Source organism: Megalops cyprinoides, chromosome 11 (assembly GCF_013368585.1).
Source record: "Megalops cyprinoides isolate fMegCyp1 chromosome 11, fMegCyp1.pri, whole genome shotgun sequence".
Lineage (NCBI taxonomy): Eukaryota > Metazoa > Chordata > Actinopteri > Elopiformes > Megalopidae > Megalops > Megalops cyprinoides.
The window spans coordinates 36,465,912-36,482,820 of NC_050593.1; the positions used below are offsets into that span (position 1 = coordinate 36,465,912).

Below are 16,909 nucleotides of genomic sequence, written 5' to 3' on the forward strand. Positions count from 1 at the left end.
GGCTTCCTGCTCAAAATTTGATCACTGACATAATCATATCTGATGGCAATGGAACATTTTAAAGGTGCTGCTGACTTTGACCACATCCATGAGGTTACTACACTCTTTCAGGTGTGACTGTGTGGCTGGAAGGGGGGAGGGGCTCACCTTTTCCAGGTGACTGTTGCATTGACGTGGTTGAGGGTGACGGTGATGCTAACCGGCTGGCTCTCCACCAGGTACACCACATCCGGCTTATCAATGATGACTGGGGCTTCCCGAAGATACGGGCCTGTTGGCAAACAAATCAAAAGAGGAACACCTCAGTTACCCGTTGCTCTAAGTCATGTGACTTACATGACCTGTAAGTGCCGTCCCGCTGCTTCCCACACCTCTCTCCAGAAGCTGCAGCAGCTCTGTGGCCGCAGAGGGCTTGCTGAAGGCCTTGCTGGTGGTCGACAAGACCCTGAAAGAGTAGCGGACTCCTTTGGAGAGAGACGTGATTGTGTAGGAGGTTTGCTTCAAACCGGAGGCTATGATGGTCCACTGGATCGACCCCAGCGCTTGCTGTTGGATGGCGTACATCAGAGAGCTGGCATCTGCAATCACAGAAGCAGGAAAGCAGGCCTGTAAATATTTCAGCTATTTGCAAAGATCACGTCATGGTTTAGTGCCTTGCCCATATGGAGGACAAAACCTGCCAAATGTTTGTGAATACATAACCACATAAATAGATATTGAAAATAAAAAATGTCTCATCCAATAGATCAGTTGGCAGGACTGGAACATATTTTGACAGGTCCAAAAGCCTGAGGCATTGGAAAACAAAGTCTGGACCCTTAGAATGTGTCTCAGGCTGAATTGCAGATGTTACAATATCCCTCATGATGACATGGAACAACGTTTTGGTGGTAATATGATGTCATTCATTTGTAGCTGCCTTGCTGTGTCCTGTGGTACCCCTAAATATTGGTCAAGAACAGCTTAGCATTTCTCCCAAGCATGTAACACTCTATGATCTGTTTGAAGTCGCTGATGAGAATATAGGACAGAGCTGCTTTCAAACATGTCGTTGCAAATGACAGCAATAACAATGCTAAAATAAAATAAATTTAAAAATTACACTTTGAATGAATAAATGCCTCTCAAATCCCAGCCACGTTTCTTGTGGTCCTCATCCAATGTCTCTGACCCTTAAACAAGAGCTCCTTCCACCTGTGGTAGGAAGCCACAGGAGCATCAGAGATACAGCTGGAAGTGCAGGGATGAGGCAGAGAAGAACAGAACTGCTCGGGTACCTATGGAGGGGTCCAGCCGCTTGGGCTTCTTCCAGCTCAGGGTGATGGTCTTTCCTGTGATCCCCTCCACAACTGGAGCCCCATCCGGAGGATCGGGAAGGACATCTGCAGAGAGAAAACAAGCTTTCAGTATCTAATGCATAATACCTGTACTGAGTCTCACACACGCATCTATACAAACACATACGCACGCGCGCGCACACACGCACACACAGCCGTATATTACCACGCTCCGTCCTTATTCACACTTTGGTATTATGCTGGCTAGAAGAGGGTGTGCTGGATCAAAGCTGCATTATTGTCATCTGTGTGAAATAATGAATCAGCCTCTAACAACTTGGAGGGAGGTTCAGAGAGAAACGCTGTACAGCTCCCGCTAAGCTCTGACTGACAGTGCCAATGGGAGGTGTGAATATTAAGATTACTCAGTGATTTTATAAGTCCTCATGTCACAACAAGCAATCCCTTGGAATGCGATATGTTATAATGTATGTGTGCATAGACTTTTAAAAATAATTTTCTTAAATAATCTCAAAAATTATGATATTCCTTACAACTCCTTACTACTTTCTACTCTGTTTATGCTTTCACCAAGGACCCACTGTAATTTACAGTTGGATGTGGCTGATCCTGCAGGAGTGTGTAGCGGAAAGAGACTGAGCCACATCGCCTCTCCATGTCCTGCCTTACCTGTGACGTACAGGTGGGCATAGCAGGCCGCCTTCCCCACCTTGTTGGAGATGACACTCTTGTAGACGCCTCCGTGGGCGTGGCAGACAGAGCGAATGACCAGGCTGTGGATGTCTCTGTCTGTATGGGGAACAGGAAGGGGGGGTCACGCGGAGGTCAGGACAGGGACAGGTCAGCGAGGAGACGGCCAGACGAGCGTCATATCCATCACTCTCTCACTTTCCCACACTGACACCCTCATCAACACAGCTGAACTGTCTGCCCCAGCGCCGCCCTGACGGCCCCGCATTAATCACGGCCCCAGTCAAGGCTGGCAGTAAATACAGCTTTAATACCTTTCAGACCTTCATCGGAACAACAGCAAGTGCTACAGTGCAGCAGCTCGAACCCGGGACCCAGCGGGGCTAGATGGGGTGAGGGGACCGAACAGGGCGACGGGCATCAGCTTACACTGTGTCATCTTCCTGTCGTCCGTGTTCTCGATTTTGACGCCGTTGTGGAACCAGGTGATGGTGGGGTACGGGAGGCCGGCCACCTTGCACTTCAGCACGGCCTCCTTGCCCTCGACCACGTCCAGGTCGTACAGCGGCTTGACGAAGTCCGGCATGGTGAAGCGCTCCATCTCGCTCTCCGCCACCTCCGGCTCCTCGGGGATGGACGGCATCTTCTCCAACTTTGCCCTGTAAATCACGGTGACAATCCTCTCAACCAAAAATCTTTAATGGAAAGACGAACTAAAATGCTGACTCTATGACTCTTGCCTTCCACCTTTTTTTCCACAGCGAGGAATGCCATTCTCTTGCCCTTGTTTAATAATAACAGAACCAATGATCTAATGTTTTCACACACATATTTGCTTTAGGCCTTTGAGAAAATGACAAACAAAAAGGACAGCTACTGCTTCACAGGCTGATGATAAACCGCTCACAGCAGCCAGAGGGACTCTGCAGAAATAGAGACACAGAGGAAGAGCGAGAGGGGGGCTGAATGTTAGCAGCAGACGGGGGCGACGGATCTTACATCTGCGAGGAGATGGCGGGCCGAGGCTCCTGCACGTACAGCTCGGCCGAGCTCTCCGCCTCACCGTGGGCGTTGCGGGCGGTGACGGTGTAGAACCCCTCGTCCTCGTTCGTCACGTGCGCGATGACCAGAGAGTGGCGGCCACCCTCCTTCAGGACGCGAACGTTCTCGCTGTCGACCAGCGTGTGCTCTGGAGGAGAGAACGCATCAGCGCGCGGGGCAGCGGTTACCCTGAGAGGAAACACTGCTGTGTGCAGTACAGGACAGAAGCACCGCAGGTGACGGGGTTTCAGAAATACACCGCAGTTCTGCCGAGTGAAGGACGATTTAAAAAAGAACACCGCATCACATAATGCAGACATTATTACATTGTTACATCATAGACATCATTACTCATACAAAGATTCCGGAAAATTATTTTCTTACCAAAATGGCTCCAGGTGACTCTGGGAGGGGGCGTTCCACTGACCTTGCAGTCGAACCGAGCCGTGCGCCCCTCGATCACTTCCAGCAGGTCCAGCTTACGCGTGAACAGGGGCTGGATGGAGGGGGTGACTCTGAGGCTGGCGCTCGAGGTCAGCTCCTCTGAAACACCACAGAGTCAAACGCAAAGAGCTCTACCTCTAGCTATTATTTCAAGGTGATGTGGCTTCGGTGATGGAAAACATGATAGAAATGGAAATATGAGTTTCAGACTGGCCATGTTATTTTTACTATTGCAGGGTTTCATCAACAGACCCATTAATAATTATGGATGATGATGTCCATTTCCATTGCTAATAAATGGCAGCCAGTTCAGACCAAGTGTTCCGTTTTAGATCAAATTTTACTCACAAAACCTCTCATGAGCTTTGACTTTTAAGACTTTGGACTTTGAAGTACACGGCTAATTTGCCAAACGCCAAGAATCGTTTGCACTTTCACTTTGTGCTGTACAAACTGTATATATGGAAGTATGCCATTTCAATAAACTGAATAATGAATTAGTGTGTTATAACTGGGTCACTTATCTGATCACAGGCAAAAAGCTCTGATGGAATAAACATCATATAACCTTTTTGAATCCATTATAATTGAATAATAATAACGGTAATAAAAAAAACCTTAACCTTGTCCTTTAAGAATGGCGCGACATTTCAAAATGGCTGAGTAACGAGAGCTAAAACCGGAAATCTTTGAATTGAATTCAATAAAAAATCTGTTTATTTCATTTTTTAGATTAATACATGCATCTTCTACTGAGCATAACTGTTTGGGGCAGCAGTGTGGCACAGCAGCAAAGAGCCGGGCTAGTAACCGAAAGGTTTCTGGTTTGATTCCCCACTGGGGTACAGCTGCTGTATCCTTAGGCAAAGGTACTTAACCCACAGTTTCCTCGGTAGATATTCAGCTGTATAAATGGGTAAAACTGTAGCCTATGTAAGTGGCTCTGGATAAGAGCGCCTGCTAAATGACAATAATGTGATGCAGTGTGGTATCTGGCAGCTGCGTGATCAGCAGTGTGCTGTGTGGCCAGGTGACAGGTGTGCTGCATGGCCTCACCTTTGGCGGTGCTCAGCTTGCAGGTGTAGCTTCCGCTGTCGTCTTCATGCACGGAGTTGAGCAGCAGCCGGCACCTCCTCCCGTCAAAGTGCATCTTGCAGTTAAGCAGCGCCGGCTGGATCAGCTTCCCGTCCGACAGCCAATCCACATCCACGTCCTGTGGGCCAATCATCTGGCACTCGAACAGCGCCGTCTCGCCCGCCTTCACCGTCACGTCCCGCACCGGCTGCACGATGGCCAGGACCGGCTCCACGGGGGCAGCTGGGGGGGGACAGGGAGCGTCACTGCACCCCAGTCTCTGTGGGACTGTTCCAGCAGGCCGAGGACCACTCCAGCAGAATCACTTTCTGCTTCAGATCCTACTACACAAACATTTACTTTCCTAACAAGCGTTACAATGCAAGGCAAAACTAAACGGTTTAAAAATGTAGAAACGATAGGCTTTTTTAGAATTCAGATTCTTTCTTTGAAGTTGTCAGCATAAAAAGTGTTTGTACTCTTGTTCAATATATATATTTCCAAAAATGTCATTTTTTACAGAACACAGTATATTTCATTAGAACTATTGCTTTTTTGTCATCATTGTTCATTTCCTCATGTCTAAAAATTGTTAAGCGCGTGAACCCTTTCATAATGATGGACTCCTGCAGTCTCAGCATGAAAACGTCGATACAGCATCAAAGCCACAGAAAGCATTTAGACCCAATATAAAGCGTCTGTGAAAAGCCTCATACATATTTCAGCAATACGCTCTCTGATGTTGGGTGTTTTTTAGGGGACTGGAGTATGCTGAAAAAGACAAGAGCACTCTGTGCTGCCATGGTGCAGCCCGTGAGGGGGGGGGGGGGGGGGGGGTTCAAGTGCATTAGTTTCTCCCTCTCTCTCTCTCTCTCTCTCTCTGATGCATGCCAATGAATGCAGGAAGGTGGAGTACTTTCAGTCACCTCCATTATTTCTGTTGTCCCTGGATGAAAAAACTCTGAGGGTACCTGCACTTATGTAAAAGAGCAGAAACTGCAGTTAGGGGAAAATTTGGTGAAAATTTTTGGTGATGGCCAGCCCAGCGCAGGCGGGTAGTAGATACCGGGCCATAAGCATCACGCAGCTGACACAGCAGGTCTGTGCCACAATACGAGACGGGCTGATGAAAGAACTCAGTGACTGTCAGGAGAGACATCACAGAAAATTTCATGGCAAATGCCTTGCTTTCTTCTGCACCGGTCCAGCATCATTAGATAGAGGACAGTGTGTTATTGCTTGTGGCACAGAGACTCAATTTCCTGCTGCCAAGGGGTGGGGCACAGGGGTGAGGGTCACTGGGGGCTTTGACCTTACCTTTGACCTCCAGTCTGCCTTCGCACTGCTTTGACCCGAATTCATTGATGATCTTGCAGGTGTAGACTCCCGCGTCCGACTTCTGCGCCGATGTGATCTTCATCTCGAAGGCCCCGTTCTCCGTTTCACGCACAATGTGTCGGCCGCCGGTCTTTATGGTCACTCTGTCCCTTAGCCTGAGCCCACAGAGAGTATCTATCAGCACATGTTTTACACTGAGAGGTGAATTCTCCATGGTGTTAAAAAAAAAAAGAGTATGAGTTTCTGCAGAGATCATTGCCTGAGAGTTTGTGCAGGTGGAGAGGTATTTAGGAGTTAGCAGCGCCAGAAACATTCCAAATGCCACAGTGCAACTTTACATGGCCAAATACGGCAGAATAAGTCCTCCGAAAGATACAAGTTGATTTGTTGTTTGGATTAAGCGGAGACAAAGCACAGAGAACATTGAGGAAACGTCAGTCTAATGCTGCAGGAGCACCTACCAGTAAATGATTGGCTTAGGCTGACCCTGCATTCGGACAGACATGGTGACCTCCTGTCCCTCAACCACCACCTGATCAGTCAGAGTCACCTAACGAAGAGGGAATAATGAGAGATAAGGCACAAGAGAGGAAACCCGTTTCTCCAGTTTCATACAAAGGACTTTATAACTGGAACATCTGTTCTATCTTAGATGAAGTTCAATCATTGTATGCTTTAATACATCCAAACATATTGGCTCAATAGTGAATCCTTCAACTTTACACACAAACTGTCACATGCCAGCAACCTTTAACCTGATAATACAGTGAACGGCTTTGTTATTACCAGGAAAGAGGGGGCCTCCCTGAATCGCGTGTCCACAATCTTGCGGGTCTCGGGCCCTCGGAAGGTGGGGCTGCCGAAGTCCATGCCCTCCTCCAGCGGGCTGAGGTACTCCTCGTCAGACGTGATGGGACTGCTGATGTCCATGGGGACGCCCAGGTTTCCACGTGGCTCATGAGTGCGCTCTGACCGGGAACAGACAGGCGGGAACAACTTCAGGGACACCGCACCACAGGGACATACTTCCAGCATAAACAACGCTATAAAAATAACCCACTCTGGACATGTGAGCGCTGTGTGAACAAGCACAGAGGCATAAGCCAAGCGTGTCACAAACATCCTATCCCCGTGAACAGCTTTGCCCAGTCTTCCGAAGCAAGTATGTGCTTCTCCAGCTATGGCACTTTAAGCAGTGACAAATTTTAGTTCCATCAGAAAGTACTGCCTGTATTCTCTTCAGCTCCAAACTATCATGGTGATGTTTCAATCTGTATGCAGTTTCATATAACCCATCTTAGTTGCTCACCAGCACAGCTCAAGCGCCTCTGTGTTTCTATGAATTAAAATACTCATTTATCCCTCTTAATACAAAGACAGAATTTGGCAGAATCCTGTATTCACTAAAATGGTAATACATTGCTTACAACAAAATTGAAAATATAGCTTCATTAATTACACGCTTTACTTGGCAGGAAATTACGTAAATCCTGTTTTAAAACTTTGGACACAGTATTACTGATCATTAATGAAAAGCTTTTGTATTGTTCTCACATTGAGGCAAGTGTTTATTCTGTTGAACTGAACAGAAATAAAATCGATAGATAAGTATTTCAGCTCTAACGCAGGGGGCTACCAGGCTCAGGATGCTTTTGTACTGGTGATAAATGATCTTGTGAATCTGCAGTGCTGTTGGGAAGGCAGTGGCGTTCAGAGGTGACTGACAATGCCAGAGACTGGAAAAAGGCTTTATATTGGGTGGAGCTGGACAATGAATAAATCCCTCAATCCCCGATCCAATCAAACTACCACTTGCAGGGGAGGGTGTATTGGCAATGAGTTCACTGTCAGCGGCATCTTTCAGCCTGAATGCCCAAAATGCCATCGAAGGAGACTGGAAGGATTTTAAGGATCTGAGAATATTACACTATAAAGCTACTGCAATTAAATGTCCATGTCCACATCCATGTGCTGCTGATTATAAAATTAGCTAATCATTTGAGAGGTAGATGTGTAAAGAGATGTATTTAAAGATGACATTTAGATTTAATTAAAACACTATTGGCTTACATTTTGTCCGATGTTAAATTCAATTGTCTTTAGACAGACTAAGGGGCCAATTCAGATTTGAGAAATATGGGTGCAAACCCAGCTTAAGTGCTTCTGCAGAGTCACCTCTGTTACAACTAAGCAAATTCAGAAATAGACCACTTAAGCTTGTATGTGGTTGATTCTTGTTAGGGGTGAAGTTCACCCAAAATGAGGGTGTGTATAATTATTTTCCAAGATACATATATCCAAAAAGCCCATACGTAGTGGTAATATTGTGTTTGAATAGACAGTAAATGGTCTATTATGCTGTACAAGCATTGTCCTGAAAACATTTAAACATTTTTTTAAATCTCCATTATGTGGTCCTGTGACAGGATTTACACTTCTGTGAATATAGATGAACTCATTTTATCTGAAAATGCAGTAACCAGCTTGCAAGCTAGCAAGCAAATACAAAATGTATTGATTTTGTTATAAAACTGTCATGTTTGATTGGGGTGTGCAACATGTTAATTCAACTGAAGTGTCATTTCCTTTAATTGAAAGGGTGGCTGGCTAACTATGCTACAGTGAATACATTTTATGGGCACATTCAAAGACATAACTTTGCATAAATACAGCTGCAAATGGAAGAAGAGCCAAGAGAGAGCTGACAATATTGTCCCAAAACAGCAGGAAGGTATAGGACCTCTGCAGTCTAGTTATCTATAGCAGCCTGAACAACCAGCCTGACTAGTTCAGACCACAAAGAACCTCCTACCCATCAGTGTCCACGCGCTTCAACCAGTTCCTGTGTGGAATGGCTCTTCACCCAGATGCCTTCACAAAATGCTGAATGCCCTTAAGCCTGAATCGGCCCCTCAGTCATCCTACTGAAACCAATATCACCTTAGAGTATATAACACCTAAGGTTTGGTTAGAAAAACCAAAGTCTGGACATTTTCAAGTCTGGACATTTATTATGTGGCCATCTAGTAGATGGTACTTATTTTATCTAATGTTTAAATGAGGTCAGGTTGCACAGAGGTTAATGTTTGTATTGAGTCATTAGGCCATTGTTAGCATTTCTGTAGGAAAATACAAAAAGGACCTAACTCTGTGTATATTGTATAAGTATGAAGCATGCCCTATCATTCTCACTCCAATCAATAACAAATGCTATAGTTGTCTAGTAGCTAATATTCAAGAACAGAGCAAACTGCAAAACTGATTTGAAAATGAAGCACAATTTGCAAAACCAAGACTCTCAGATAGAACTGGCTCATATATCAATAACGTATCGTCCATACTGTTGATCTCCTGGGTTGCATTATGGACTCAAATATCCCCCAGCTTCCAACATTCATAAATCGGAGCATGTCCATAGAGCTAGTCATTTCCCTTTTATCTTGTCAGGGGCATAAATAATTAATGACTCATTCTTCATGAAACCAGTAATCATGGATGTCTTTGGGGGGTAATGTAGTATACACGTACTGTAACCACTCTATAATTGAGTAACAGATCTTATAATTTGCAGGGCTGAGGTATGAAGGCACACCAGGCCTTCTAACCCGACGACATCTCAACTGCAGGGGAATAAACGCCTGGGATTTCCACAGTAATCTGCAGTATATACAGCAGACTGTGGCTGTAGAGAAGAGGAATGCTATTAATACACAGTGTAAAACTGCCCAATACGGTAAAGCATTCCTTTATCTTGGTTACTGTTAGAAGTTGAAACAATCCAGAACAAACAGACACTGTGTGTGTGTGTGTGTGTGTGTGTGTGTGTGTGCATACAGCCACAACTGAGCAATGCAAAGATTTATTAGTATTAGGAAGCTTTTACTTGAGGCAAGTAATGCTATACCACACAAAAAAGAAATAAAAAACGAAACAGCAAAAATTACACATATAAGCACACAGCACATTTCTGCATATCCACACCCCAGAAAAAATATCACTGTTTTGATTTCCTAACAATAACTGGGCTCATTATCCTCTCCTTTATATTCATAATAATGGGGTCTGTCAGGATGCTTAATCTACTGTTTTCAAATTACCTCAGATTTTAAGAGCAAACCTACAGCTTTAATCCTCTAAGTGGCGTTTTTCCCCATAGCCAATGGTTGGCTATTTCCTGTGTTAATGATAAGTGTTTCCTTTGCCAGAATGCTTCAGCAGTGCTTTCTGTTAGAGCCATGTCCTGAAATTTTTATACAGTAACAGCTACTAAATATTTTATTTCCTTACAAAGAAATGTCCCCACTGCAATTAATTAACTGGGGTCCAGTTTTTTCCTTTCAAATGCAGCTTTATCTGCTACAGCAGCTAATCAAACTTGCTGCGGCAGCTCATTTAGCTCAATTTAAACGCCTCGACCACAGTGCAGATCTGCACGCATGCCTTGCATTTCAACACCAGTGCTCACACACTGCTTTCCTGTTCAGTCTCAGTGCTGTTTACAGACAGCTGGAATCATTCTTTTATGCGTGATTTTGCAGAGGGAAAGAAAACCAAGAGTGATATCTGCAGAATCACTTTTAAAAGCGCAGCTAGTTTTTCCTTTTACGGTACAGAATAAAACAGCTCGACTTCTTCAGAGAATGATTACCACTACATTAAAGAATATGATTCTGTCTACGCAGACCTTTGTTTCAGTGGAAAGCTACAGATCACCTTGCTTGATGACTGAACAACATTATTTTATTTTGAAATTCATCAGGAGGCTAGCATGCCTTTAACAATTTGTAGGTTGAATTTAGCTTCTCGGTTGCTATGGTAACCTAGTGAAGTGGCAGGGGGACTCTGTGCAGAGAGAGCTGGCAAAGAGGTAGGGGTCCAGGTGTGTGTGTGTGAGTGTGTGTGTGTGTGACGCAGGGGATATGCTATTAATGTTTTCAGTGTTTCTGGTGCTGTGACAGAGTGACAGAGTGAGATATTTGTCACCTTCAGTGCAGAATGACTTTATGTTTGATTTTCAAAACAAAAGTGCTTTCTGGGCATCACAGAAGCAGAATTAAAGGTGACAGATGTGTTGGGTCTTCATAAATACTGCTCCGAATGTCAAGGTTTAAGATATTTACAGTGATATATTTGGGATGATGTCAGCATGAATCCTCACGTCTCACCAAAACCATGTGCCAGCCGCAGAGGACTTCCATCCTTAAAAACGGCACGTAAAGTGACCCTCCCGTTCACACCATGGCGACACACACCGCTCACCTGATTGGATGAAGAGGGTGGCGTTGCGCCATGGCGACGTCTGCCACTCACCTAATTGGATGAAGAGGGTGGCGTTTCACCATGGCGACGTCTGCCACTCACCTGATTGGATGAAGAGGGTGGCGTTGCAGGCCGTCTTGCCGGCCTCGTTGACGGCGGTGACGCAGTATGTGCCGGCATCGCTCGGCTTGGCCTTCTTAATCAGCAGGGAATGCCTCTCGCCCTCCACCTTCACCACGTGGGTGGGACTGCTCTTTATCTCCACGTCGTTTCGCTTCCAGGTCACTGCAGAAGGTCACACATACAGGAAGTCAACCCACAGAAAGGACAGGAGAAGAAGAAGAAACAGCTGTGTTGCTGGGGGAGGGGCACGCGCATCAGGACAGCATGTGTTTATATGGATCACGCTATATGCATGTGTGTATGAGCTGGCAGGAATACAATCTTATTATTTGGAATTCAGTAATGGAAAAAGCCTTCAGTTACTAAAAATGGGATTTCAATTTTCACATTGTCTAGTGATCCAATAGAACACTGATATTTTTTCTGAAGGAATAATGATATTACAGAACTCATCCTCTATTTTGCTTAAGATGTTAAGATGATAAAATCCGACACAGTCTAATGAGCTGTGGGAGAGGGCTGAAAGCCCTCACGCAAATCCCTGATAACCTGCAGAACGTTCATTGCAACACGCAGTGAGACTCGTAATAGCGGTACAGGGGAGTAGGCCGGGAGGGGGGAGGAGAGACGACTTGCCTTCCGGGAGAGGGGTGCCAGCGATGATACATTTCAGCATCACGTCCGACCCGGCAGACGCCACCGTGTCCTGCAGGGCAAACTCAAACACGGGGGCTTCCAGGGGGTCCTCTCCAGCCGACACATATGAGTCATCCGACGAGTCTGCATGTGCAAGCACGGACACGTCAGTACCGCAGTTACTACAGCAACACTTACAATTACATTACATTACATTCATTTAGCAGATGCTCTTATCCAGAGCAACTTGTAGCACAAAATAGTAAAGATCTGTTTTTCATAAAAGTCATAATCATTCATAAGTAAAAAATAGCATTTAAGTCAAACTTATTTTGAATATCTGTGACAATACCTTGGAATACCTGTGACACTCTTTCTTTAATCACTTTCTTTTTTATATAAAATATAAAACGTTCATGCACATGCATGTTATTCTCTGGGAAATTGTGAGAAGCTGGTGTAAACCTATTTGTTCTTTTTCAGTGCATTATTCCACAATTCAGATGCACACCTGAGAGGCTGAGTACAGCCTCTTACACACTGTGCTTCAGCAGAAAGCCTCACCGCGCTCTGGAGACATGGGCCGAGAGCGATGACCCTTCCCTCGAACCCGGCTCCTTCCCTCCTTCGTGCCGCTGGCTTTCTTTCCCCTGTTGCTTTCCGCTGAGGCCTGTACTTCCATAGGCTCTTCCTCCACAACGATCATGGGGATCGCGACCTTGGGGGGCGGGGACACGGGGGTCACCTCGACCTCCATCCTCTCCTCCTCTAACGAGGCGCTGGGAATGGAGGAGGAGCTTGCGAGTCTCGGGGGCTTGGGCGGGGCTTGGGTTGGGCGTTCTTGAACCTGAGGGGATGCCCTCTGCACAAGAGGACTGGCAGGCCTCTGTTCCACCTTGCGTAAAGACAGCTCGACCTTCCTGGGTAGCGGCTCTTCCTTCGGAGGCTCAGTGACCGGCATCTCGTTGACGTCGGGGAGGTCTTTGACGAGGGCTGCTGCCCTCTTCACCAGCGGACTGGCAGGCCTTCGCTCCACCATCCTCACCGGCAGCTCCATCTTCCTCGGTGGCGACTCTTCCTTGGGTGGATGAGGCGTGGGTGTCGGCTCTTTAGCTGCGTGTGGAGTCTGAATTTGCTGGGAGCTCTGAGGGGGCTCCCTGGCTGAATTGCTCCTCGGTGGCTGTATTGGTGAGCGTTGTCCTGGTAACTCAGTGAGTGACATAGCCTCTGGGGTAACCGCTCCATCTCCGAACCGACTCACCGTTACGCTGCTTATTGAGGGTCTCTTGGTTTCGAGCTGTCGCGGCAGAGCCTCTTCCTGCCGTAGCGTTTCTGTCTGTGACAGGTCTTGTTGAGTTTCCTGTTTTGCTGGTAATCTGGGGGATATTTGTAGGGATCCATCTTTCAGCTGCTGCTGCTGTCTCTGCTCCTCCTCCTGCTGCAGGCGCTCTCGGTCCTGCAGCTTCTGGATGACCTGCGGGGGGATGGGCTCAAGCTTCCGGAAGGGCTGCGTCTGCCTGCTCCTCTGGGAGAGCTGCTCGGTGGAGAAGGACTTCGCCAGGTGCGGCTTCCCCACCAGCTTCTTGATCCTCCGCAGCTCCTCCGTGAACTTGGTCTCGATGTCCTGCACCTTCTGGGAGTAGCGCGGCCGGTCCTCCAGAGAGGCGGCCCTCTGCCTGAACATGGACCTCCTCTCTGCCGCGTCTGCCTTTAGCGCCTCGCGCAGGTCCTCCCTGGAGCTCTCCCTGGAGATGCCCAGCCGGCTGCCGCCGTCGTCTGAGTCAAAGGAGGCGGCACGGTTGAAGCCGGCCCAGGAGCGCCCAGAGATGGATCCCTCCGGCTGGTCGATGCTCCTCCTGCGCTCTTCGAAGACTCGCACCTTCTCGAAGATCTTGGAGCTAGCCCGAGTCAGCTTCGGGGACGGGCGGGGGGTCAGATCCTTCCGAGAGTACTCACTAACTGGGGTCTGGGGGCGGGAGTCCTGGGTACTACTCTGAGACATAGCTGAGGATTTTGGCTGCTTGATCTTGTCCTCAAATTCCCCTGGTACAGTGTCTAGATAGTCGGTTGGGATGACAACTTTCTTGCGGGGGGTGAGGGGGGTGCCGGGGGCAGACCCGGAACGGGTGGTTATGGGGGAAGTCATGGGACGCTGGCCAATTTTGGGAGAGGGGGGTGGGAGAACTTGGGGGTGAGCTTCCCTCAAAACGTCTTCAGATTGGCTCCTGAAAGAAGGTGATTAAGGGAGATGTTCTGTTAGAGTAAAGGTCTGGCCTGGGGGAGGAGCCCAGCTGTTTGGAAGAGGACAGGAAGCCAGAGAAGCCTTCTGAGGCTCGGGGCTGATGAAGAGGAGGGTCTTGTGAAAAACCTTTCTGCCCGAAACTGAGTGGCAAGAGGCAGTGAAGGATTTCATGTGAACCAAAGTATTGTCTGTGGAGTGGAATTAAGTGTTGAGGGTGTGGATTATAACTTTTTATAGTTATAAAGGAATAAAGCAAGGTCGACTAAGGTAACTTTTTCTAAAATCAAAACTATATTGGTCAAGGGTCAAATAAAAAAAAAAATCAACATAATTTGTAGAAAAAATACACAACGGGATATTCCTTATATTACGGATAATAACAATAATAGGTTGGTTGGTCTGGGAGAGATAAAACTACATATTATCAAATACATTTAAGCTACAAGTTATCTCTTTCCAAATACAGCAGCCTAAGACAAACATAGGTGCCAACATATTAAAATCTGTGGTATGTAATAAATAAAACTCAGAATGGTACCACTGTGTTTAGAATGATAAGAACTATACTGAAATTCATACTGTGAACGGCAGTGTGGTGGGATGTATCACTGACTGTGTGATTTGAATAGCATAGGCCAGATCACGTGGTGCACTTCCTACCAGCCTATTTCTTCCAACATAACTGGACTAGACCACCAAATATCACTGGATATCTACAAGGTTAAGTCAATATTTTGCCTTGACTAGGAAGAACAGACAGGTGTTGAGTCTTGGTGCACAAACACCATAACCAGGTGTAGTTATCAAGGTGCCTGCAGAAAAGACTGCAGCATTGCACAGCTCCAGGTGCACACTCACCTGCAGTCCCCTCACACTGCTGATGTACAGCCTCTGTTTACATACACACTTTCTGTGTACTCTAGACTTCCTTCTCTCCTTCCTAGACAGCCAATGTTCAGACTTCCCCTTGTGACCTGTATCCAGTGTATTACTGCATGAACAGTATGCAGGCGGCACTCAACGCATGCAAGAAACATGGACATGCAGTAGTATAATAATCTAATGTCTGCTTAAAAGAAAAAATACTGTGACAAAGCCCAGTATAGGGCTAGCTATATATATAAATTATGCCTACTGTATCACACAATAAATGGTTAACTAAAATATTTTCTACCCTTGTGACTATTATTTGATATTATATGGATAAGCATATTATTAATTCTGTACAACTACATTAGAATTGCATATTGAGTATTGTACTTCAAGGAGTAAATCAAATCAAACTTTGGTGGGTATCTTTAGGTCATTCACCTAATTCTGAAAGGGGACAGCCAATAATTACTTGTAAATAGTAAATATCAATGCTTGCTTTTTTTTGGGAAATACTACCATTTTTAAACACAGCGGTACATATTTTAATCATAATTTTAGCCAGGAATACACCTTTACAGTTATTTTATGAATTAATGAACATATTTTATTTGACACGGATCAACACTGATGTAGTGGAGCAGAATACTATTTAACTGCATATGACAATACAATAATTTAAATAATGTATGTATTTCAGTATGCTTTTTTTGTGCCCTGAATAAAAAATATCTTCCTAATATGAGTGGGTGTGAAAAATGATGTGTTGATCACATAAATAGAGGAAAATCGTATTTGTGATAGAAATTCATGCAGATGAAAAGACTGGACATGCTGAAAACATCTTCTGTACAAACGCATGCGTAGCAAACCAGTGGGGAAACCAAAAGGGAAAATGGTACCACACACACACACACACACACACACTCACACTCACACACTCACACACTCACACTCACACTCACACTCACACTCACACTCACACTCACACTCACACTCACACACACACACACACACAGTGAGATGCAAATAATGTATTTGCAAATTTATTCTTTGAACAGCATGTTACACGTCAGCACCTGAGTCTCCTGAGGAGGTGCTGACTGACACGTAGGGGGCGCCACCGGCCACCTGCTCTAAAAACTGAGTTAAATTTGCTTTAGATTTGATCTCACTGGGTGTGGGTGAGAAATGAACACCATCTGTGAGCAGAGGGGGGGTCAAAGGAAAGTATGATCGGAAATTAAAAAAAACTAAACAATGACAAGAAAGTAAATCAATAATCAAGAAATAAAACTGCTACAGAACAATCCAATTCGGTGATTATGTGGCATATTTGTCTGCGCATGTACTTATGAGAATTATCTGATTCGGTTCCAATCTGAATTAATGCCACAGGAATGTGGGCCTGTCTGTGCCGTGTGTCCGTGTTGATGAGCTGTGATGTGAAATGAGAGCTATAAAGGAGAACGCCATAGAGGATACGTTTGCTATTCGTGCTCTCTAGTCAAAGACCAGTTTAATGTAGAAATATTACTATGAACGGTATACTATGATGTTGAGAGGTAAACCCACGCTATCGCTGTGGAAACATTAAATGATGCAATCGTAACCAGATTCCAGGATGTGAAGTGTATGGATTCAGACATTTTCTGATTATTTTTGGTCACCCTAGTTTGAGCGTTGCGTCCTCATTCACAAGACTGCCCCCGGCATGCTTGCACTACAAGCTAAATGTCTGTGTCCGCGTTAAGCGCCAGGTACCCAGCTGCCTCGCTCTGCCGCTGCGGGGAAATGTAGCTGCTGGTGCTGAAGTGCTTGAGCCCTTCTGAGTGTCGTAGTTACATGCTGCTGTGTGGAGATGAACTGTAGAGGCTTTAAGCAGTTCGGCTCT

The 16,909-nt window shown here is 45.9% G+C and overlaps 1 protein-coding gene across 2 annotated transcripts in view; it reads right to left on the minus strand.

Moving 5' to 3' along the window:
• LOC118785509 (striated muscle-specific serine/threonine-protein kinase-like) overlaps positions 1-16,909 on the minus strand; it is a 77,020-nt gene that overhangs the window by 25,787 nt on the left and 34,324 nt on the right. For both annotated transcript variants that reach the window (XM_036540210.1, XM_036540211.1), the window contains 14 exons: positions 12,468-14,128; positions 11,904-12,047; positions 11,247-11,429; positions 6,672-6,853; positions 6,347-6,435; positions 5,865-6,040; positions 4,530-4,790; positions 3,414-3,572; positions 2,988-3,177; positions 2,418-2,647; positions 1,968-2,087; positions 1,278-1,382; positions 372-578; positions 148-271 (listed from right to left, as the gene is read on the minus strand). In XM_036540210.1, the coding sequence (XP_036396103.1) occupies positions 148-271; positions 372-578; positions 1,278-1,382; positions 1,968-2,087; positions 2,418-2,647; positions 2,988-3,177; positions 3,414-3,572; positions 4,530-4,790; positions 5,865-6,040; positions 6,347-6,435; positions 6,672-6,853; positions 11,247-11,429; positions 11,904-12,047; positions 12,468-14,128 (3,831 nt within the window). The remainder of the gene's footprint in view (positions 1-147; positions 272-371; positions 579-1,277; positions 1,383-1,967; positions 2,088-2,417; positions 2,648-2,987; positions 3,178-3,413; positions 3,573-4,529; positions 4,791-5,864; positions 6,041-6,346; positions 6,436-6,671; positions 6,854-11,246; positions 11,430-11,903; positions 12,048-12,467; positions 14,129-16,909) is intronic.